Here is a 24,214-nt window from a genome sequence, read left to right on the forward strand (position 1 = left end):
CACTTTTTCCAATGAAAACTAATCAGGCTCATAATATTAAAGTGCCTACAGACAGTAACACAATAAAAATGACACCCACCTAAAATGACTGCAAAAGTTATATAAGCAAAAAGCAGTCAGGCAAAGGTAGTGCCTGCAGAGTTCCTTGTATGCTGGCTTACAACTACAAAGCCCTTCCAGTGTGCTATAATTCTCTACATTTCTCTCCAGACTATCTCCTTGTCAAGGGGTTGAAAAGAATGGATGGGCACATGAGATGGTGGAAAATCCCACTTGGATCAATTTTATACCAATCAAGACTCCTAAATATCAAGGGAGATGAAGGTGGACTAAGTTGGACTGCAGCCACGGCTGCTTTCACTACAGAATGTAAGGATATATTGTGCCTCTGTTTCATACTACAGCAAAAAAATGATTGCGTTTTCTTCATAGCGCTTGAGTGGGAATGCCCTCCCACACATTTGCCAGAACTCTTCGGGGTTACGACACATTCAAAGCTGTGTATGACCCTATAAAACTAGCCGTCATAAGAGAAAGATGGTACTTGCCCTATGTGTAATATAACCTGTCAGGGATATATTACCATTGAATTGCTTACTATCATCCTTCTGAGGATCCCTTGTTTAAGCATATATAAGTATAAGCATCTGGCACCTTTCTCAAGGTTCCTAGCAATCACGATTTTCTCAGAACAAGCATAATTTTCACCTCTGTCCTGTTTTAATAATACTGAATTGCTACTGGAGAAGTGTGTCTAAAAGCACTGTGACCAGGTCTTGGTCCCATGTTTCCACCCTTCCTCCCCTTGATTGGTGCAGTTCCACCCACTGTAACAGCACATCACACGCTGTTACTCTGCCCCCCTCCCCCCTTGCTCTGCTGCCCACTTTAATCCATTATCCCACCTACCTTTGCTTAGCAATCGCCTTTCCTACCTCCTCAAGTGCCAATTTTTTACTGACCACATCCCCAGGGTCATCCCTAATTCAACCTTATTCCCCTCCCTGTTCTTCTCCTCCTACTGTCACCTTGTCAGTTCAACATCCTGCGTCTCTCCCTCTTCATACTCCTGCCTGTGTTAGACCCTCTGCAGCAGCACTTTGAGGTGGCAGCTGTAGAGAGTGCCTCCCACACATGCGAGGACTGCTGACCTTGGTGGTTAGGCTTGGCCGCTGCTATGATTAATGCCTTTACAAGACAAGAAGCAAGTACCTCTACCTGCCTGGCCAATATATATCTCCTTACACACATCATTCCTGTCTCAGGACACAGTGGATGATAGACAAATCTTAACCTATGTCCCCCCTCTTTCTGTCCCTGTGCTCTAATCCTCACTCTTCCTACTCTTCATGATGCTGCTGAAGAAGAAGGAAAAAACTCAAAAGGAGGGGGTTCAGAATTCACACACGTTTTTTTTTTTCTTCTCTGAATGATCAAACATATTGCACTGGGCTCATCTGGAAGGTGTACATGCTGGCTTCTGTTCGATAAGACTGTTACCGGTGCGTATTTTGCCCTGAGGAAGAAGAAGCGCTTGTGTGTTTTTTGGTTGTGAAGTTAAAAATCCCTCAAGGACAAATGCACTAAGAAGAAAAGCTGTGCTGCCATTAGGAGCCCCACACTCCCTCCTAGAGCAGAGTATAAAGCAAAACAAAGCATTCAAGCAATGAATCACTACAGATAGATCTTTCAGGCACCATAAACAAGAACCCCAATATGAATTGGGAATAGACTTAAGTTATAAAAGTCTCAGAAATACAAATATTCACCTTTTGGGTTTACAATAAATCTTGCCACTGCTGTCTTCTGACAGAGTGATATTTGTTCAAAGACTTCATACAGAAATATGCAATGTTTTCATTTAATTGATTTTCGGTCCTTGTGTCAATATCTCAGTGAAAAAAGAAAACAGTAATTTGCAGTCCACATTACCCAGACTTCATTGTTTTTCTGTGGCATTTTGTGTGCCTCGATGTATCTTAGTTTTGTACTGCTAATGATTTTGCATTACTTAGTGCTACAGTCTGATACATTTACTGTTTATTAGCGTCTAGAATCTCTCAGACGTGTTCAGAAAATTTAGTTCAGTGTTTATGTGATTCGGTGTGACCCAGCGAGTACAATAAAACGTAATAACAGCTACATGGTCCACACTTGAATGCTATATTAGTTGATATGCAGTGACACGTTAAAGGTTGAGGGGACTTTCAATTTACATCCTTGAAAAACCAAGGTCATTTTGCTATTGGAATTGCTGGGCAATAAACCAGTCCAAACACGACTAACTAGAGCAGGTCAAACAAAAGCCCCTCTTGGTGTGAATATATTTTGGGATTTACTGGTGTGGCTATTAAAAGGGCATCTGGCCCTGAAAGCAAAGGCTAAGACCAGCTGGGGTTTCACACAAAACTCTGTAACATCTATTTGTGCAAGTTAATAGCCTCTGCCACAAAAACCAAAGGTGAAAGAATAGCTTAATCACAGCACTGGCAACACCTGCCACCGTGCATGTATTGCATTATGAATTGCCTATTGGGTATACTTTATTTGAATCGCGCACTCAGATTCATTCAATTTAACGACCTTTTGAAAATATAAAAAAAAAACTTTGGCAGCAAGTGTCATATGTGGAAATTGCAGCTCTATCCCTGAATCAGTATTAGGTCAGATGGTGCTCAGGTGGAAATGGAAATGCCATCTCTTGTTTTCTGTACCACGCAATGTCAGTGTGAGTGAGATTGCTGCTTGGTAAATATTAGTCTTCTGTCTCCAAATACCCACAACACTCAAATTTTTTGCTCAGAAATAATGTTTACTAATATCTAGGATGCAAACGAAAGCAGCACATGAAACACATCCTCCATCACCAACACTAAAGGTCAAATGTCCAACAATAAAGCATCTCAACCATGCGCTGACACAAGGTTGACATTTTCCTTCACTGAACTGTTGTTCCATCTGTGCACTTCACATTGCCATCTTTGGTTGAAGTGTTCCATTTTTACATGAGACAACGCAGAGGACCCCTTGACCAGATGAAAGCAATTGTCGGGTTAGTTCTTTGATGTCTTTGTAATGCATATTTACTGTTATGGTGGAAGTACTGCGATCATCTAAATATGTTTTCATCTTAGGGCAATGCTATGGCAAAGCTTGTTTTGCATAGTGAAAAGCACCACTGTTCGGTACAAAATTGATTTCTTAATGTCAGTTTTCTGAAATGTCATGCTTATGAAATATAATGAGTTTCCTGCTTCCGTTTGTTGTCAGATGAAAAGGAAGGACAAATCCTTATTAACAATACATCAGCAATCTCAGTTCAAGTCACCACAGTGAGGAAAAATTTGTTCTTTCAGTGTACAACATCTTGATACAATGCTGCGATGATGATTTGGAGCAGGTGATTATGCTGTACATCAAAACAACTTCAAGCTATTTCACTTAAACTAGCCATTAACTGGAAATGCTTCACAACAATCAGCTATATCTAAAACAACACATCTGTAATTGACACAAGTAGAACCGCAAATGAATTAAGCAACATGTCTGTCCGCAGTGGGGCCAAACATGTCAAAGTTGGAATTGAATCAGAATCAATAAAAATAGCCCAAATAATTGTTTTTATGTGACCAAAGGTTAAAAAAGGAAGTTACCTCATAGACTGATTTAACTATGCTTCCTTGCTGTGTCCACATTTTACTTTCTAATTTAGCAACTGTGATTTTCTTTAGCAGATGTAGTCAGCGAGAGCAAATAAAATAAAAACAAATGAATTCTCTACAGCTGAGAGCTCAAAATGATCAGATGGCACGCAACATTAAATACACAGATTGTCAAATGTTACCTAACAGTATTTAAAGCTGATCCTATCAAAAAAATGCCAGAAATGCCAATCTCTAATTCTTCAGAAGCATTTTTGATAAATGATCACTGTCAGTTCTAACCTCTGTGATAAATACGCTGAATTTCCTGTGACTGCTTCACATACATTACAGCCCAGGTTTGGCAGTTTAGTTAGAGCAAGTGACAGTGGAACATATTTGGTTCATATTAGCGGTAAATTAACACAGCGACATTAAACAGTGAGACATAAGAACCTATGAATTCACGTGTGGGTAATTTGAATGGTGCACTAACAATGGAAGCTATTATACATAATGTAAACACATTGCTTGGCTAATGCTGGAAAAAAAAAATCGAATTAAAATCCCATGGATTATAACTTTAACACTATTAACCTGTTAAGATTCGAAATGTCTATAGACAAACAAAATGCTGCATGAAGGCAATGCTTCTTGGAGCTTCTAGATTTTGGCCATTCCCATCAGTGTGTGAAAACACAATTAGTCCTGATTGGTTGCCCTCCCTTAACAACTGACTAAATTCTTTCAATCAGGGAGGTCTTAAGCTTTTCAAAATAATACACTGGATGTTGTGGAGATTGTTGTGGAGATTATGTGCCAATCAAAGCCCAGCACCATGCTGCAACCGAGAACACTTTGAATGTAATGAATAAATCCTGGAATAATTTTTTTAAAGCACCATATGTTGTTTTTTTTAAGATACAGCACAAGCAAGAACAGATTAAAAAAAATAAAAATAAAAAAATTATCATGCACAAAAAGACTGTAGCTCCCGCTGTGTAAATGCAGTTTGACATCAAATGCTCCATTATTTCTAGGGGTTCAGTCCTAGACAGAATTATCCCTTTTCAGTTCTAATCAATACTTTTTAAGAGTTTTAAGCTTGAAAGGAAACGCCTTCTTGAGGATGGTGAAAACTGAGAAACAAAGGCTCCATCTCTCCAGGTCTTGCAGAACCAGACATTTGTTGCAGTGGAAAATAGTGGCATAAGAGTTAATTTCCTGGCAGAGATCTGTAGGAGAGTAGCATCAACAACACTGCTGCAGACTAGAGCATGAAAACCACTACTTCAATCCCTCACCCCCTGACATTAATAGGATGAATAAATGTTTTTGTTCTCTGCTTAATTTGGATGAATTTGACCAAATGGCAATAAAAACAAGTAAATATCCATCTCAGCTCCCCTTCTCATAATAAAAGACAAAGAGAACTCATTCTGCCTTTGTTTTTTCTTCCACCTACTGTTTGAGAATTCCCATGCTCAGCGCTGACTTCATATATCAGATGATAACCATGACTGGGAACACTTACTGAAAGAGGCCTGTATTATAGGAAGGGTTTATTTTAAGTCGATTTACCCCCCACTTACAGGAGGTTGGCATGTCAAATTTTATTCCATAGTAACTCCGAGAGCGATTTTTGTGGCCCCACACATCCAATATGACACACCCAGACAAAATATATTCCACACATGAAATTTCTTACTCATCATTTTATAAAAGCAGTGCAATGATGCAATAAAATCACAAAACTAGCACAGGAGTGTTTCGCATCAAAAACAAATCTGCTACAGCAACATGGATTTATATATCTAAGCGCTAAGTCTAAAGCCCTCCAAGAGGGATTGGATTGAGGCACATTCTAGTCAGATGCTGAACAGGTATAAATGCCACTGCCTGTCCATATATACACTCTGTGACTGACAGCAGCAGACATTTTTGTCATGCTCACAATTCATATATACAATTCACTACGTGTGTGCATAATGAATAGTCGTTAGTTATCAATCCGTTACTGATAGCTGCTGATTTTTTGTAACAAAATTACAAAGTGGAGCAGTTATTCTTTCTCTTCGTTTTTTGCAGTTACCAAAGAGCTTTAGGTGCATTACCACCACTTTCTGGACTGGAGGAAGGTTGACCTAGATTTGAAAACCAAACTGGATTGTATTCAGATTTGTTATGTGGCCAACCTTTAAAACTTGACTCCATAACTTGATTGATGCTGAAATCAAGGTCCTGTGGTGGCCATACCGTCTGTTGCAGGACACCTTGTTCTTCATGCTGTTGAAGCTAATTCTTTATAATTATGGCTATATGTTTAGGATTGGAGCAAAATGAATTTGAGACCTGATCTAAACATCTAAAGTGCCTATAATTCTGCACAGCAAATATACACATAAGTGCAAATACAGTGTATTAATTAAGTTTAGATTTTTTTTTTTTCAGGTACAAGACACTTGAAATGACAAGGGTAAATGAAGCCAGTGCTTTTATAGCACATGGCCTCAGGTGACAGCCTATACTGCAGTATTACTGCTTAACCAACATCCTGCAGAGTGCCAGGTCAGTAGGCCACGAGCACACTGCACGCTGCTCAGCTCTCAGTGGAGCACAGCAGTTATTCTGTAGTGAAAACAACTATATAAACTTGTGATGACTATTTTTTGCCCTGGAATATTTTTCAAACACGGCCACAAATATCCGCTCCCCAAATCCCTGGCTGAATTACAGACAGTCACCATCTTTAGAAGATGGACATAACAGAGAAAGGCAGAGTCACTTACCACAGACAGAATTACTCTGGCAATTCAACGAATCGATGCTAGATCACCTGTACTGCTGCTTCAGTGCTGAGAGCTCTGCTTTCACATGCACTGATACAGTCGGTTGAGGTTATTTTGATTGCATCTAAAACTATTCTTTTGAAGGCCTGAATAACTTGGGTAGACTGAGTTGATGGCAATGGTCCCACCATAAAACGGCTGTGATCAGAGAGATATGGGAGATAGACATCAAAGGTCATAAATAAACCCTGTCAGAGGTGAAAACACTCTACAAGTACAGACTCTGCTTGACCGCTCTCCTTTCTAGAGCAGTTGGCTGAAAGGTAGCATCTCACCTTGGCTTTTGGCAAGAGGGGCAGCCTTTGTTAATTTTTAATGCATTTAGAAACTAGTAATTAAGCCCCCCTCCCTCCCTCCCCCAATGGACTGGGAAATTGACATGCTCTAGAGAGCCAGTGAGTAATTATATTTGTAAAGAGCAGTGATACAAGATACTCCCCTCTGACTGGGACTCATTACACATCATTAGAGAGGCGCGGCAATAGGCACGAGCATGAGCACATCATGCACGCACACGCACACACACACACACACACACACACACGTGGGCAGACAAGTTGCACACTTTGAGACAAACACACACAATTGTCTCTTGCTCTCTGTCACAAATACAGATCAATGAGCAGAAATCCAAACACTGATTCTCTTTGGTAAACACACTCTGCTCTTCAGTCCTAACAGGACAGTCTGGATGCAGTATAACTCTATTCTCCATATCTCATCTGGTAATAATCATACTGTGGTGGGTCAATAAGTAATTAAAGATTAAATCTGATATAAATTCTCATTCATCTAAATAGGGAAAGGTTGAGATATGAAAGTTTCCAAATGGGGCCTCAGGAGAATTGTACTCCAGCCTTTGAAGCAATAATTACCATTACAGCAGCATAGGGCTAAGAGCTGCAGGGGGATGATAGAACCACACTAGAAACTTGGTGGACTCTTCTTAATTGGAACAGGAGTGGCAGACACTCAAGACACGTCATTATTTGAATTTGTCCCACTCTCCAGTTACACCTTCTTTCAATAGTGTTTCTCCTCTCTCTTAGGTCTATTTCTCTTTATTTTCTCTCTGTGAATGTATCTTCAGTTTGAAGTATGTGATGTGCACATATAATGAAACCACACTAAACTATAGATTAAAGCTACCACTGCAAGGCTTTCTGAAAACACTGAACAAATACTTAATCTACCTTTATCGTTCGTAACAATTCGTTCGCCAATTTTTGTTCCATTTGAATGAAAAGCTGAAAAGCCTTGTGTTCCTGGAAACTATTACTGCAGAAATGGTGTAATGAAAACTAAATTAATAAGATAAATGAGACAGATAAATAAGACAATCATCACTGACATTTACCAAGGTTTAGTGATATCCAATTTGTTGAAACTTGCTGGTGAAAATGTTTGTCTTTCTCCACATTAAAACACTCAGCACAGACTTGTTAGTGAAGGCCTGTTGTTACCTAATAGTTTAGGCCTATTGTTTCTGTGAAAGGAGTTAAATATTCAGATTGTTGTGTGTATTTCAAAGGTGTTTACTGCATTATTAATGCTATATTCAGATTGCCCAGGGATGGTGAGGGAGCTATATTAGTGTCAGAAAGCTAGTTTGAGTTGCCTTGTCTGCTTTCACTTTAAACTCATTATCTTGTCTAATTCTCTCTGCCTCCATTATTCCCTCATCCCTTTAAGCAGCCTAATTAAAAGAGCTTTCATTTTTTCATTAATATTTATTTATTTTTTTCCCCGCTGCATTTCTACATGAAACTGCTTCACCCTGCATAGAATCTAAATTAAAGATTTTTTTTCATTTTTTTATATGAAGGGGGCTCTGCTGCGCAGTACTTGAATTGATGCCACAGAAGAAGGGGAAGAAAACTGGAGTATTTTCTCTCATCTTGCTGTCAGATGACCTGATATTGCTCTGCGACTGTTTGGCTATCAACTACGAGTGCAATGGTGAATGCTGAGTTATTAATGGCTAAAACATACAGTTAATCTCCTCCACTTAATGTTGTTTAGACTAGATTAAAGCTGTAACTGTTAGGGACTCCCATATTCAATAAACAACTGCAAACAAAAATAAAATGAAGACATGTAATTACAATTTCTCATGATCTGAATAGAGCAATTCACACTTTATGACTGAAAATCTTCAGACAGCTTAGTGTTAATTGGCCCATCATGGTCTGATTTCTCTCTGGCCTTGGTTTTATTTGGTTTATATGAGTGTGTCTGTAATAACAGTTTAAAGCTGTACCATGGGGAGATTATCGGACCATACTACAGCGATGGACATTATCGCTCAACTACATGCATCACTTCTTCTCTGCTCATTTCTCAGAATGGCTGCTGGGGAGCTCACCAAGAGAGCTGCTTTATGAACTGCATTTGTGCGTTTGCGTGTCCATGCTTGTGCGTGTGCTTGAGAGCAAACTGCATCCGTATGTGTGCGTTCGATTTGTTTTTGCTTGTGCCTATGCACAAAGTGTACTTGTGTGTGAGAATACTAGGATCTGTGCTAGAGTGCACATGCTTGTATGCAGTGTTTGAGGGTGTGTGTGCATGCATGTAGAATGACATTTAGTGAAATGTGGCAGCGAGAGAAGAAACATCTGACTCATAATTGAAGTGCCATGAAAGAAATATGATCATGAATCTGTATTAGGTTTACGTGCTCAGTTTTAAACCAGCAGCAGGAGCATGAGGCAGTACGCTCAGCCAGTACTCTGACTACCTTACCACCCCGAAGGCTGATTACAACAATCAAAATGATACTCAACAAAGATGAGAGAGGAAAACACAGCACATTCAAGGTGAGCAATCCTGATGACCAAATCAATAGGCCGTAGCACTCTCATCTCCATCAAAAGGAGTCTCAGAATGATGTAGCTGTGGCTCCATGATTCAACCACACAAGTCATTTTAATGTCCTGGAGAAAAAGCAACAACACTCCTCAGTCACCCTCATGCTTTTGACATGTGGAGCTCCCTGTGCGGCAAGGTGAAGGAGACTGCTCCTTTAAAGACAAGTGTAGACACATGGGCTATGGTTTTCTTACTGTTAATGAATAGACCAAAACCAACAATTAACAGGTGTTGTTTGTGCAGTAGCAGAACAGAGTGACTTTGCTCCCTTCAAATGGTTGAATTTGACTGCATTCAAATGGTGTTACTGTATAAAAAGATTTGAGAAAATGTAAATAAGTTTTTCTTTTCTTAGTGACTCTGACCAACAAGTTGGAAACCACAGATATAGCTTTTTCTTCTGTACCACCACACCACCACCCGAAACTATTTTAAAATCACACCAGTGAGTTATATCGCTGCAACGGGTGCACTGGGTGACGTGTTCCTTCACTGTGATGATCATGAAGGCTGTACACATATACTGTCCTGCTGTGGTTAATACTCACTAGTTTGAATTAGATTCAATTCAATTGCATAGCATCAAATCGCAATAAAAATCATCTCAAGGCACTTTTCATAGAACCCAACAAATCTCCTGTGAGCAAATAAAAACTTAACACAGTTGCTCAACTCAATTCACACAAGGTTTTCACCATTAACTCAAACTTCAGATAGGTATTGCTATGTTACCCACAGTACTGCAGTCTCAGTAAATTGTAACTTTTACCATTATTATGAGACCACAGTTACTACTCAAATGTTACATATGCTCCCTGAAAATAGTTCAAAATAAATATTTCAAGATTCAATACTTTTTTACTATTTCATACAATAACCAAAGTGGTGCAAATGTCATATTTATATTAAAGAAATTTGTTTTACTTTTTACTGAGGTATTATATTTTCTAAAAACTACAAAGACTAGATGCTTTTGAAAATTATTTAAGCTTTTAGCTTGGGGACATTATTTGAAATATTATATAAAAAAAATGTTTTTTAAACTTATACAATATGTCTGCAGTCAGAACCATTGTGCTTCAGGCTGAGTGGCACAGACAGGGTAGAGAGGTCTTGAGAGACGGACAAATTGCTGGTTTTGGCCTCTTTGGTGGGATTTCTGGGGAAAGCAAGATGAATAAAGCAGACTGCCGAGTAAGTAAAGCAGTAAAAAGCTGCCAACAATTTGGATGAAATGAGAGGCAATATTCTCAACAAATGCAAACAACGAGGAAATTTCATTTTATATTCAAAGCGTTTGCAGTTGGTACACAACCACTCTAAATGTAAAAAAAAAAAAAATGTGCAAAGAGGGAAATCAGCTGTGTCAGAGAGATGGATGGAAAAGGTACAAAGCTTGGGTAGTGTGCTAACAAACTCCATTTTGTGTTGCTGCAGCTGTTTCCATGGAGCTTTCTCTCCTTTGCTCTCTATCTCTTTCTCTGCCTCTCTACTCGCTCTCTCTCTCTCACACACACGCGCGCACACAAGTGTCTGAAAGAGGATTCAGCTGTGTGAGTCAATATGCAACCAACCGCAACTCGGAGAGAGAACCCCTCGTTCTCTCTAACACACTCTTCTCCTCTCCTCTATCTCTCCAGCTTCACGCCCATCTCATCATTTTTTTCAAACTCATTACAATAATTTCTTAATTTATTCTAAACCCCCAGTCACAACAACAAACCCACATTCAGCACACTCAATTACTGTGATTTTGATACACAAGCACCACATCAACAAGCAACACAGGAACAAGTCCACGCACTTACATTGCTGTGTTTTTCCCTTGGCCTTATTTAAAGTGTATGTGGCAATCAGGATTGCTCATTACACCTAGCCGGCCTACAAAGATACCCCAGAAAAATGTCCTTGGAGTAGAAAGTGAAGGAAAAAAAAAAAAAAAAAGATGACAAGATGCTTACCCAGAACTCCGACACGGTAGTTGAGAGTGATAACGATGACATTCCCATAGCTGGCCAGGACGCTCCCATCGATCATGTTGCCCGTCCCCTCCATGTAAGACCCTCCATGGATGTAGACCATCACAGGCTTGGCACCAGTATCACGTATGTCTGTAAGAGCGCCCATTATTAACACATTCACATTGTCATCCACCCACTCCCATTAAGGGTTAGTTCAGATTCAGATGCAGAACATGGGAGACACAGACAGACAAGCTGACAGTCACCTCCCAGATACCAGCGGTAAGGATACAGTCTGCTGGCCCACTAACGGAAAAGGAAGCAATATTCTAACATATCTGCTCTCTAAGAAACAAATTATGTCCTCTCATTATTTTCAACTCTATTATAGTAATTGGCCGTCTTGCCTGAAAATGTTGCTTGTTATTTACCTCATACAATCCAAACTATTAGGATTTTATTTGGTTTTTGTGTTGCCTTGCAGGAGGCAAACCCACTTCCTAATATAGACACACAGGAAGCCATTAGGGAAAATAAAGAGAGAGGTACTCTGACACATCTTCTAACCAGGGAGGAGGCTAATCTGGCTTGACAGTGATAGGAAAAGCGCACCGGCTAATTACACAATGCTACCATGTGCCTCCTTTATACATAGTCCTATCTCTGTGCAACAATTTATTTGCATGGTCTTGCTCGGCATTGCAGGCCGTCGAATTTGTGCTTCAGTTTTGGTAAAATGTTGTTTATTTTATTCCCGATCTAGGGCTTAATACCCAGCTGGAGCGACACTCTAGCCAGATAAAGCACATCCAGAGGTAGAGGGAAGAAAAAAGCCTCTGTCTGAGGAATAGACTGAATTACTGACTGGCTAGCTAGAGCTGGGAGACAAGACAAGAAACTCTCTCTCATTTTCACTCTTGCTCCCCCCGCGTTCTATGTAGCTTCTCGCCTTCCCCTCCCTCACTTTGTATCGCTTTCACTCACAGACTCTCCCCTGTCTCTCCCTGTTTCTCTCCCGCCTTCCCTCCATCTCTGTCCAACTCTCTGCCACTCGTTTTTTCCCCTAAGCCCTGAGAGTGGTGAGAATGAGAGGGGGTGGGAGGACAAAGAGTGAGGAAGACAGAGAGAGAAATAAAGGGAGAGACACTAACCCAGACTGGAAAGAAGTAGGAAAGGCAAGATATTACAAAAAAGAAAAAAAAATGGAATAAAGACATAAAAAAGAAGGGAAGAAACCATGAAATAAAAAACAGAAAAAAGCAATGGGCTCAGTTTTTTAAGGGTGGTATTGTATTCTGGTTACTATGGTGACTGAGAGCCAAAATTCAAAATCCTCAAGAACAGCTAATCGCAGACCACATCCTGCACAGCCCGATCTGCATCCATCCAAAGGCACTGCTTGTCATTATGCACCCCATCACATTAACATGCTCAACACCAAGGACAACTACTTAAATACATTTTGTAAAGGCACTTTTTTTTCCCTCTAGAACCTATAGCACAGCACAGCATTGATTCACAGTTTTTCTCATGATTCCCTTGGTTATTCATGGCCTTGTTACATTTAAAAGCAAAGCAATAACTTGTATATGATGTGGCCTTATTTATGGCTTTCTTTATCTTGCTGGTATCTGAGAAGGCTACACAGTGAAATGTGATTTATAGCTGACACTTCTCTATGCACACACTTATCTTAGACAAGAGAAGGAGGGGATGCATGGAGTGAGAAAGCATGAAAGGTACAGCTGGGAGAGGGGAGGGGAGGGGGGAGGGGGGAGACTGCAAAACGATATCCTACACAAGCTACTAAAACAAATGGGCCACAAATACAAAGAGGATGGCAAAGAGGGAGAAGGAACAGGGGGCAGAAATAAGAAAAAGAGATTAGTCATGTCAATGTTATCAGTCACCTCTTTTGTTGAGTCACATCGCGTCTCCATGACAACAGTTAAATCCCTTTGGGAGAGCGATATAAGACACTGAAGCTCCACTTGTTCTAATCTATTTATTGACTTGATCTGATGTGGGAGGTGTCATACAGATGTGATACAGAGTTCTCACTGATGCTGGTGTGTGTAAGAGGAAAGTATACATGCAAAATATTCCAATTGGACTTTGGTTTACAGTGAAAAAATAATAATCCTTTCAGGATATACCCACATGTGGGCTGCAGCACGGCATGACTTGGAGGTAATGAAGTAAGCAGCTTTTCCTAACCAATCAGTGAAAGCTTTACCCGTTGTGGTGGACAGCCTAACCCGATGAAACAGGTGACTAATTGGGTACACCCAAAAAAGCTTCTTCCTGCTACTTCTCTGACGCAAAAACATTGTTACATCAACACACAAACACTGTATTCATATAATGAAAGTATAGCACAGAGCTCTGTGCAAGAAAAGAAACAGATATGTTTATTAATGCACATACACGTATATTTGCAATAGAACTCCATGCACAATGAGTTAAAAATTAAAAAAAAAAAGACAAATAAAATCATGTTTTGAAGAACAGAAAATTGTGCATGATAGAAATGTAAATGAAAGCTGAAGTGCCACGAAGTGTGAGCTGAGCAGAAACATAATTTATTCACAGTAATACATCAGTTTCTCACATATTTCTCTCACCCAGATAAGTGAAATCATGCAGCATCTAATATACAGTGACATACACTCCCAGAACATATTCTGTGAACACCAAATAACTGAATTATATTGGAGAAAGTACACTGAAAATTGGATATAGATAAATAAATAAATCAATAAATAAATCGCAGTTTTTCAGTTTGCTGCACTTCACTAAATAGAATGGCTGGGGACTGTCATACCTACAAATACATCCAAATACATAACAGGGCATGAATTTTAGCAGGACCTCTGGATCACATCCATTTCATAGGTGCGTTGCAGTGACTCTGGACTGATTGAAGTGTCAGTGGGAGGTGTGACTCAGGCCTGAGCTGAGCCTCTAAGTATTGCAGCTGGAAGGAAAGCCCACCAGGAGGGCTGGGAACACTTGTTCTTTCCTCCCTTATCTTATTTTCTGTCTCTCTTAATTTGTCCTTTTCTCACTCCCCTGAAAACAGTCCGTCATACATCTTACACTGAGTGACCCAAGAAACAGCCTTGACACTCTGGTGTGGGACAGGACAATAGCAAGTGGAGATAAGTGTCAGTGGCATTCACTGTGTCAACACTTGGTGAAACATGGTGGCTGTCAGCGGCTATCAGTGAAGTCTGAGGTGGGGGGTGGGGAACGAGTGACAATGTCCTGATCTGGCAGGACATGACATGCACCCTACTGTAATGCTCTTGTCAGGCCATGCTTCACACTTCTCTCATGACAAGTCCATTACTGGCCCTGTTCACGTTCAACAACTGCAAACAGTTTATCTGGGAAGCTCCTTGCAAAACAGGCAGTGTAATTACAACGAATTATACAGCAGCTTGTGCTGTTGTACAAGTCAGTGACAGTTTTCTGAATGTCACTGCATGTCTGCTTAATATTCCCTTTAAACCGACTCAAATGAACTAGCACTGTATGTGACGAAGCCTTTGAGTGGGGAAAAAGGCTGAAGTAAAGGAACACACAATAACAAATTTTCTATTTTGAACAGTGGAAGGAGAACCACAAAAATATAGCTTTTGTCATTTTAGACCAGTGGACTTTCAGTGCCTGCACATCATCAGGATTGATGGCATGAAAAGAGCACCTTAGAGTTGGAGTATGTCAGACACCACAGTGCTCTACACAACACTTGACATTTATGAAAGGAAGCAAGATATGTGTTTAGGTACATAAAGAAAATCTGAACATAGCATTGGGTGCATGAAATGAAAAGTGTGTGCCTCTACTATGAATGTTGACATTGCTTCTTGCTTCAGTAAATGTAATAGGAGGAATGACCTTTGTGTGAAGGTGACTTCTTGCTCCCTAGCTGGGATGTTTGTGTCTTAAATATGATGTTGGCAACAGGGCAGATAGAGAGCACTGTATGTATATGTAACAGGATAGAGAGAAAAGTAAGATAGGGATAGGTGTGGGCTGAGTAAAATAAAAAGGGAGGACACAGTCTAGTCAAGTCTATAAAGCTAATAGCCAAAGCCCTCTACATCTGGCCTGGATCTAGATGAGAGGAGGAAGCTGTAGTGGTGGTGTCATCCCTAAGATTCACAGACAACTGTTTGCTACCCGAGTGAAAGAAGACTAACCCCTTAGTCTTTCAAGGAAGCCCATGCTGCCCTTTGTGCAAGCCGAAAAGGCTCATGATATACTGTACGAACCCACTGAAGGGTTAACAACAGCACACCAATAAACACATTACAAATGTTCACACAGCATGAAATGCCTCAACCGTGATGTGGACTTGTACAAGGGAAGTAACAGTACCTCGGTTAACTAATTCAAAGCCCATCTTCACTCCTTTTAGATTTTTTTCAGCATGTTTTTACATTTTGCCTTGCCAATTATTTTCTACCACTGAAAAGTAAAGGACAAAGAAAAAAAAATACAGTAACAGTCTGGTCTTCCCATCCTTTGCAGTGGTTCAAATGATGCCCTTGTGGATCAGCCATTAGCAGCAATGCTTATCTTGGAAAGAAGCTGAGCAGCATGAACCCCAAATATCTCTGCATAAATGGGCTTCAAGGGGCATGATTCCTCTTCCCTGCCACATCAGAGAGAATAGGATAGTGGCAGAATGAAGAGAATGGTGTGTGAATTGCCCCCACTGTCGATTCACCACTCTCCAGGCTGCCTGAGCTCAACTGAGGGCTTTGTTGGATGGGGATCCAGTCAGGCCTGTGCAATGGAATTAATGGTAATACCCAGGCAGGTGGAGCTCAGCTCTGCTCCCTGGCATGGTAACGATGGAGAGCTTTTCTGAGTGTGGGGGTATGCATGTGTGTGTATATGCATTGTCTTCTTCAGAACTTGCTTTTAGAGCTTGGAAGGAAGCATTGTTCATGTGTACAAGTGTATGCATGCCTGACTGATTTAACAGATTTAGCTATGTCTGTGTGTGTGTGCACACTTACACTGGGTGGAAGCATCCTCCCTGATTAGAGCTAGAGCCTCAAAGTGCCAAATGACAAACAAACACAGACACACACACACACACACACACACATCTATTTTTCATCAGTGTGAGAGGGCCGAGGCAGCAATTGCGCAAGACACTCTAGAGGTGGAGTGATGACGACTGCCTCATTGGTACTTTGCCTAACACTGGGCACAGTACCTCAGCACCACTGTCGTGTTCCACCTGGGAGATTTAGCTCCTACACAGCCTCACTACCTCTATTTACATGCCCACCTTTATCTTACAACAGCAGGTTGGTGATTGAAAGCTTGCGCTCCCTTTTACAGTGCAATAACAGCCTCTGTAAAATTGAGTCTTGATTGTGGGTCTCTGTAAATCACTGCAACTTGGCCCGCACTTTCGTGTTGCTGGAGGGAGTGTTGCATAGAATTTGAATGCACTTTAGGGGTGCCAGGGGCATGACTGTTGCTCAGACAGACAGGCGGACACACAAAGAGAAAGAAAGCAAGACACAGGGCTATGAGGGAGAGCCTCAGTGACTGCCAGCGGACAGAAAGAGATATGCAATATAAAAAGGTCATTATATTCCTCTCGACATTTCTTTTTGTTCATCTCCTCATCTCAGTTGAATGTTTTTTAGTTCACTGTTCCATGTTTTTTTTTTTTATTGTATATTCATATATTATCTGTTGTGTATGTTACTTACAGTGTCAGATCCTTTACTCTTGCAATGAAACATATTTAAATTAGAATTTAAGAATGTTTCCGGAGTGGGGTTAGCTAAAAAATAGTGAAGGGGGAGAGGGAATTAGCTGAGGATAGACAGACTGCCAGACAGCATGGTAATGCTGGGATGAACAGACTGAGAGATGGAGGGGGTTAGACAGGGAAACCAGACAAGACAGCAGCTCACTGGACTGAATAAGAATATGTGGTTAAGGGGTGCATCCACTAAAGAGCGAAGGAGCAGGAGTACTGCCTTGTGTTCTGATTCTACTTGTCCTCCTCTACTAAAATGAACTTGAATACAACTGTTGGAGTTTTATTTGGTAATGCATCCAGTACGTTTAATATAGGCAAAAAAACTGCTATTACCTCCAACACAATATTTACTTATGAGAGCAGTACTATGTAAGATATCTTACATATTAAGACATCTTACAAGGACTTTCTGGTTTGTGTAGTGCACTCAGCCATCCTTCAGTGAGGAAAGTCTTTTTTTTTTTTCACAGAGGTAACACTTCACTTTGGGTGGAATTATAGAGAACCAGAGGGGATGTCATAGTGCGCTGGTTTCATATGTCGGGCAATGACAGTTCAAAACAGCCACATTCGCCAGAACAATGAAAATCTTCTGGATCATGTTTAAGGATTGATGGCCAAATCTGTCACACATGCATTAGTTACAGTGCTGTGCCAGATATTCTGCTAGGACTCCATTGTGCTTCTACGGTGATGCTCTGTAAATAGCATTAGTTGCGCTCAGTAAAGAAAAGACTTGTCACTTTTTCAGTAAGGCTAGTCTTGCACAACAGCTTGGAGACCAAGCCACTGTGTGCACATGCAAAGACCTGCCAGACAAAGGGATTGGCACTTGTCAGCAATTTTGAACGGACTTAGGACTACATACACTATAACGCATGTGGGCTTGCTTGAAGGAAGACAAACATACACATGTGCTCTTGTATACACACAGACAAGGCAAAGACAGAAGGCAATTTGGCTTCAGCTGCAACAGCTCGCCCTGGGCTTGAATGAGGAAACACCTGTGTGTCAAAGTGGTGCCAGGGCAGTGCTTTTTGTTCTGTGATCAAGGCCAGAATGCGGCTTCTTTTTAAAAGATGAGCCCACTGGCAAAGAGGAAGGAGCTTCCCTGAAAACCCTTAAACATCTGTAAAGAACCGCTGTCTGTCAGCTGAATTAAAACCCCAAGCAGAGCCGTCAGTAAAGACGCCGTATTATTGTGCCAACAATCAAGACAAGTGAAAGGCTGTGGCAATTTAGTGTGACATCTCAGTTTTCCTGCCAAATAGAAGGTCCATATGCCCTAAACATGTGCTAAGGTTCCACACAGCTTCACTCCAGACCTACACTTGAATCTTGTTAACCGAATGCACACATAACAGCCAAAAATCCAATTTGTCCATAACAAACAAATGGAGTATAAAATAAAGGCTTTACCTCGATACCCAACATTATGCTTGCATCACCTGCCCTACAGTACTGAAGGAAGACAAGGGCGGGGCAATATCAAGGGTTTGATTTAGATTCAAAGACTTAAGCCGTTTCTGTTACAGCACAAGAATCGTCTCTCATTCTAATCTCAGCAGAGATCCACCCTGAGCCAGGAATATCCCAAGATAAATATGGAAAGTGAACAATGCGATTGCTGAGCAGCAACTTCCCATTTTCTACACCTCTCGCCTCTAATCCTCTCCTCTCCAGCAGTACTCCTGAACTGTCGCTCCTCATCTAAATCGGCTGGCAGATCTCGTGTACATTTTGATATTACACTGCTGCTTCACTTTCTCTCAGCCATTATTACTACCAATGCAACTGCTGGCCACACCTTGAAAAGAGGCAATCCCCAATGCCGCAACCCTTGTAATAACAATGGCTTTAGTTACTATGTAAGATTTTCAAATAACTTAACCGAAGTTTGCTTATCAAGACAGCTTCTACATCCTAAGCCAAACTCTCCACTCATCGCTTGAATTTAGATGCTTAGCAACTGGAAATCTCCCATTCACTCACGCACACTCAAACATTTGTTCAAAGACAACATTGTTCTGCTGATTGTAATGTGACAGGGATGATGTGATGAGTGCATTTGCAAGAAGAAACAAAACTCAATCAAAAACATAAATGATCAAAAATAGTGACATTTTTAGAAAGAAAAATAAAATCATGCACCATCTTTGTTCACCATGGAAAATACCTTCATCTTCATCACCGTCGTTATCCGATAAATCCTCGCCCTGTTTTTTTGCATGGGCCCCTGTTATTGAAGCAGGGAGAGACATAGAGAGGCACAGGGAAATTCAAAATAGCATGTTTGATAACACATTGATGGGAAAATAGACAAATCAATAAAAAGCAGGACTTCACACCAACTGGTTATAACAACAAGGGCTTTCATATATATACATTTACACAGTTTTCGAACAGTTCAGATTGACACAGAGGGCACAAACAAGAGGAAAAAAACACTTTTAATATTATATAAATTACGGCTATGCTGGTTAAAAAATAATAAAATTAAATCAAATTAAATAAAAAAAAACACCAAACATACCTTACAAAATGCAACCCAACTGTATCATAGCTGTAGTTATAGCTTATTTTGGAGCAGAGTCATACACCACTGGCATTTTCAGAGAAAAAAAAAAAAAAAAAAGAAATCAGGAAATTTGTTCCATGAATTTGGCTACCGCACCTATTAATTTAAATGGCTTTTGCAAAAAGAACATTTACTGCATATGACTCAGATTTCTTTTAATCAAATTTAGGTAATGACTTTCAGAGCAAGGTTTTAGTGTGTTTGAAATAAACCTGAATGACTTTCTGACCTGTCTGGCATATATGCAGCTCAATTTCTAACCTGGGCATCCATGAAAGTGATCATGAAATGCCAAATAAAATTATGTTAATAGGTAATGTGGTTACTAACCAGCTAGTCAAAACCACATACAGGACAGCATCTTCCCTAGAGGTAGTGAGATATGAATAAATCACAAGACTGTGTGTATCATGTATACATAGTGATGTGTGCAGTTACTTCAGCTTGTCTCTTTGCCTTAAACAGTGCGTAATTTGCTGTTGTCCTTGTGTTATATGTTAACATGAAAATCTATCCCCCCAGTTCTGCTGCACATCAAGTATAAATAGAAAGTACAAGCCTTGTCTTGACCTACTCACTCACACACTGGTATTCTAAACTGGCTACAGTTTGACGTCCATCTATAATCAAGACAGCATTGTTGGTCACTCAGTTGGTCTATCAGTCAACCCATTCAACAGTCCATCATCTTGTGACAGGATTTTAGAGACATGGTATTTTTGGAGCATTTACACAATTTTAGTGATACCCTGACCTTTCGTCTAGCACCACTGTCAGTTCAGATTTTCCTCTTGAGCGTTGCTTGGTACATTAAGTCCTAATGTTTTTGGTGACCTTGGACATTTCCTCTAGTGCAATCACTAGACCAGTATGAATACAAATTAATAATAAAATCTAATATGCTAATTGTCATGGGATTTACTGAACCATTCACGATTCCAAGAAGATGAGGTGTCTAGCATTTCCTGCAGTGTTTTATCGCACAGGTAGGTTGCCAGAAACAAACACCATTTCCACTAACATCATAAATTAATAAATTTCTATTAAACATAACATCAGCATCTGAAAAAAATTAGTAAGTGGAGCTGCAAATGCAATATATTTAATATGTATGGCTGCTTTAGGCAATCATCTACAAACTAAATAGATCATGAGACGAAATACGTCAGAATCTGGGCGACGTGCCTTCGTGGCTAAATAATGTCCTGAGGGAATCCCAGGTCTCTGTCCTCTGGATAATTGTGGTCTGTAGAGGCTGATCCAACTGACTATAGTGCAGTCATTTTGGTGGTGGAAAGTGGAAGTCGTATGAAGTACTCCTCTACATCTAATATTTGCTAAGATGTCCTGTTAAGAAATCATTCATGGGGGCAAGCTGTTCAGTCAGGTGGAGTCGATACAGACACTATAACATGCGCATAGTATGAACACGGAAGTGAGAAGCAATATAACTCTCTTTGACATAAGCAGCTTTTATTTGAGTGAATTCACTGCTGTGTTTGAATACCCCATCCATTGTTAATTGATAGATGTAATATACTGCATAATGTAATAGGCTGAGTGTCATGACATTTACTGAGTACATTCAAGCTCTAAAGTGGAGAAGCCTTTTGAATAACCTTGTTCAGTCTGTCCATCAGTTTTGTATAATGAGGGATGATGAATAATGCAGTTAGTACAGGCTGCTATGTGAGCGTTAGAGATCCAAATACAATCATGTGACTATGACAAATACACACTTAAATGTATAACATTTGTGTCACTCTGTTTGACAATAAGAAGTTCCTGCACTTGATGGAGGGGAAATATTTGTAGAAAGTTGTGCAGACGTGGGAGCAGGTTTGTATTATTTGCATTAGATATTGAAAAGCATAAAGTGAAAGCCTTGTCAAGTGTACAGTAGTAGGTCACTTCTTCTTGCAAAGTCACTGACTTGTTTGTTTATTTTTTTAATCCTTTAACAGGCTACAGAGAAAAATATGTTCTGTCGGCTAAATGACATCCATCATGACTTTTGTTGTACCTTGTAAATTTAATCAGATTTACCAGGTGTTCAGACTGAAAACAACACTAGTTGACACAAGAGGCTGCATAGGGAGCTGGCTGTTCCTGCCATCATTTATTATTATTCTTATGTTTTGACAGGTACAGCATTTAAAAAGTGGAACATTTTTCATAGCAGATCTGTCAGGAGCAGGCTGCTTTTCTAGGAAGTGAATGCCATTCGATTGTCAGATTTCATGTCCCTCTCATGTACCGTAGGCTTCATGGGAACATACTAAATTGTTAAATCAGAATAAAAGCCAACACTCAAACCAAAGGGTTTCACCTGCTTTGGTAGCCTTCTTTATGACTTGTTAGCGATTACGGTTATTCCAGCATCCATCGTGCCTCTGACATGGTAAAACAGTGAGGTTATTGAGTGATAGTGTTTCAGACAGCCGTAGACTGGAATAGCAGGTGTCGACAGGGAAGCTCTGTCACTTTGAATCGTATTTTCTGTGAGTCTGTGTGTGTCAAATAATGGCTCTACAACAAGTACTGCAAACGTGACATCTGCAGTGACTCCACATGGGAACCTATATTTGACCTTGAATATTTTAAAGTGATGCTGCAGTGTGAGCAAGTGTTACATTAAAGCAAACCTACACTAAATTGATGAGTTTCTTTGCATAGCCGGCCTCCAGGAGACAACATTTGCATTGCTACAAAACAGGCAGCATGTAGACTAACAGCTATTATTCATGTTCCTTGACAAGCAAAATAGAAAGCTGTCACATTTATCAAATCAGGTTCAAAGAAACTGCATTTGATGGGTTTGCCTGTTACATAAAGGCTATTGAAATGTAACATTTCAGCAAGATGAAATTACAAAAGGAAAAAAAAGATTCATGTCTAGTAGCTGACTGTAGAGTTTTAAATGCATAAACCAAAACATGAACACAGATGATGAGCATGTGCACTATTGCACACACACACACACACGCACACACACACACACACACACACACACACACGATCGCTCATACACATATAGAGAGTGCGCTCAGGCTCTAGAGACTTCTTGACTGAATCCACAATTCACTCAATACATCGTGGAAAGGCTGAATGTTAACTGCCTTTCCTTAGCTGGAAAAAGGTTCGCTGACAATAGATGGGCCTTGGAGTTAAATATCAGAAAGGTCAGAATGTGGAAAGGGACTTAGTGAAATGTGAAATGTTGCAGCCTTGACAATTTAGAGCAGTTATATTCAGTCTCTAATCCTCAGGTGGGCATTTTTCTCTTTCAGAGTGCCTGACTCTGTTTCTCCTCCTGTCTTTCTGCTTTCTGTGTCTTTCTCTCTCTGTTTATCTCCATCTCCCTCAATCTGTCTCTCAGTGTAGAGGTTAAGGAACAGCTTGGGAGGGACACATAAGAGAGAATGATGGAGAATGCAGCTAAAAGGTTAAGGAGGCTGTAATCCCACAGTAAAGGACAGCCAAATCTCACACTGCGCTTCAGCTGTTCCAAAAATAAATAAATAAATCAGTAAGTCAATAAATAAATAAATAAAACCAGTTAACTTGTCTTTCTGCCTGTCTGTGGCTCAAATGAAATGAAACACGTTTAACAGAAACCACAGGTTTCCAAGTGTGGAGACGATCCAGCACACTGGGGCCTTTTACCTCCACCTTGATCCCTAATGAACCATTTATTCCCCATATTAGATGAAAAAAAAAAGACTACACTGCACCCATATCTTCCAATAACAAGCAAGACTCACTAGGCTTTAAGCTTCTCAAGCCTCTGTCAGACACAATTGCTATTTAAACTGCTATTTAACACCTTAGACCAGGAGAACTATTTCAAGAATTTAAATATTTAACACATAGACACTTAAAAATTAAACTGACATCAATGCGGAGTCAGGTCTACGGAGTGTTGTTTGTATGTTGCACACGCATGAGGACACACATCCTGATGTTGGTTTCATGCTATTTTGCTGGTCGACTGCGGCAATAACGCACTGAGGAATGTGGCAACGTGCTAACAAAGACAATAAAGAAGACAGCAAATAAAGCAAACATGGATAGAAACAATTTAGCATTTAAAATGTGTAATATTAATGTCAAACATTGAATTAACATTATTGGCATTGTCACCATCCTAAATTCATGGAAACATGAGCGTGAGAAATTCCCTTCTCTTCAGACAGAATGCAAAGGGCTCAAGAGGTTGTGTCTAAGCTATCAAGAGATACTAGATGCAACAAATTGTGTTTTCCCCTTTAAATGGGAGTTAGTAATCCACAGGCTGTGTCCTCTATTTCTTTTTAGTTTGGGATAAACAAAGAACAGAACAGAGATATTGAGCCTTGGATTGACTGTGGAAGCTGGACAGCACAGCAGCAGGAGGCCTCTGAATAGGAACTTCCTGCTTAGGTCGCGTCTTGCATCTCAACTCAGTGTGACTGGATCCGCCACTGGCTGGTTACAGCCTTCATTCACTTGGGTCATAAACTGTCCCACATAGATGA

The 24,214-nt window shown here is 40.2% G+C and overlaps 1 protein-coding gene across 7 annotated transcripts in view; it reads right to left on the reverse strand.

Annotated features, from left to right (window-relative positions):
* nlgn3a (neuroligin 3a) overlaps positions 1-24,214 on the reverse strand; it is an 88,900-nt gene that overhangs the window by 59,799 nt on the left and 4,887 nt on the right. For 3 of the 7 annotated variants that reach the window (XM_026330316.1, XM_026330311.1, XM_033325406.1), the window contains 2 exons: positions 19,296-19,355; positions 11,320-11,469 (listed from right to left, as the gene is read on the reverse strand). In XM_026330316.1, coding sequence (XP_026186101.1) covers positions 11,320-11,469; positions 19,296-19,355 — 210 coding nt within the window. Of the gene's footprint in view, positions 1-11,319; positions 11,470-12,764; positions 12,813-19,295; positions 19,356-24,214 lie in introns of all 7 variants that reach the window. The other 4 variants (XM_026330315.1, XM_026330314.1, XM_033325407.1 and 1 more) reach the window with 2 other exon arrangements.

This window comes from Mastacembelus armatus, chromosome 10, assembly GCF_900324485.2.
Source record: "Mastacembelus armatus chromosome 10, fMasArm1.2, whole genome shotgun sequence".
NCBI lineage: Eukaryota > Metazoa > Chordata > Actinopteri > Synbranchiformes > Mastacembelidae > Mastacembelus > Mastacembelus armatus.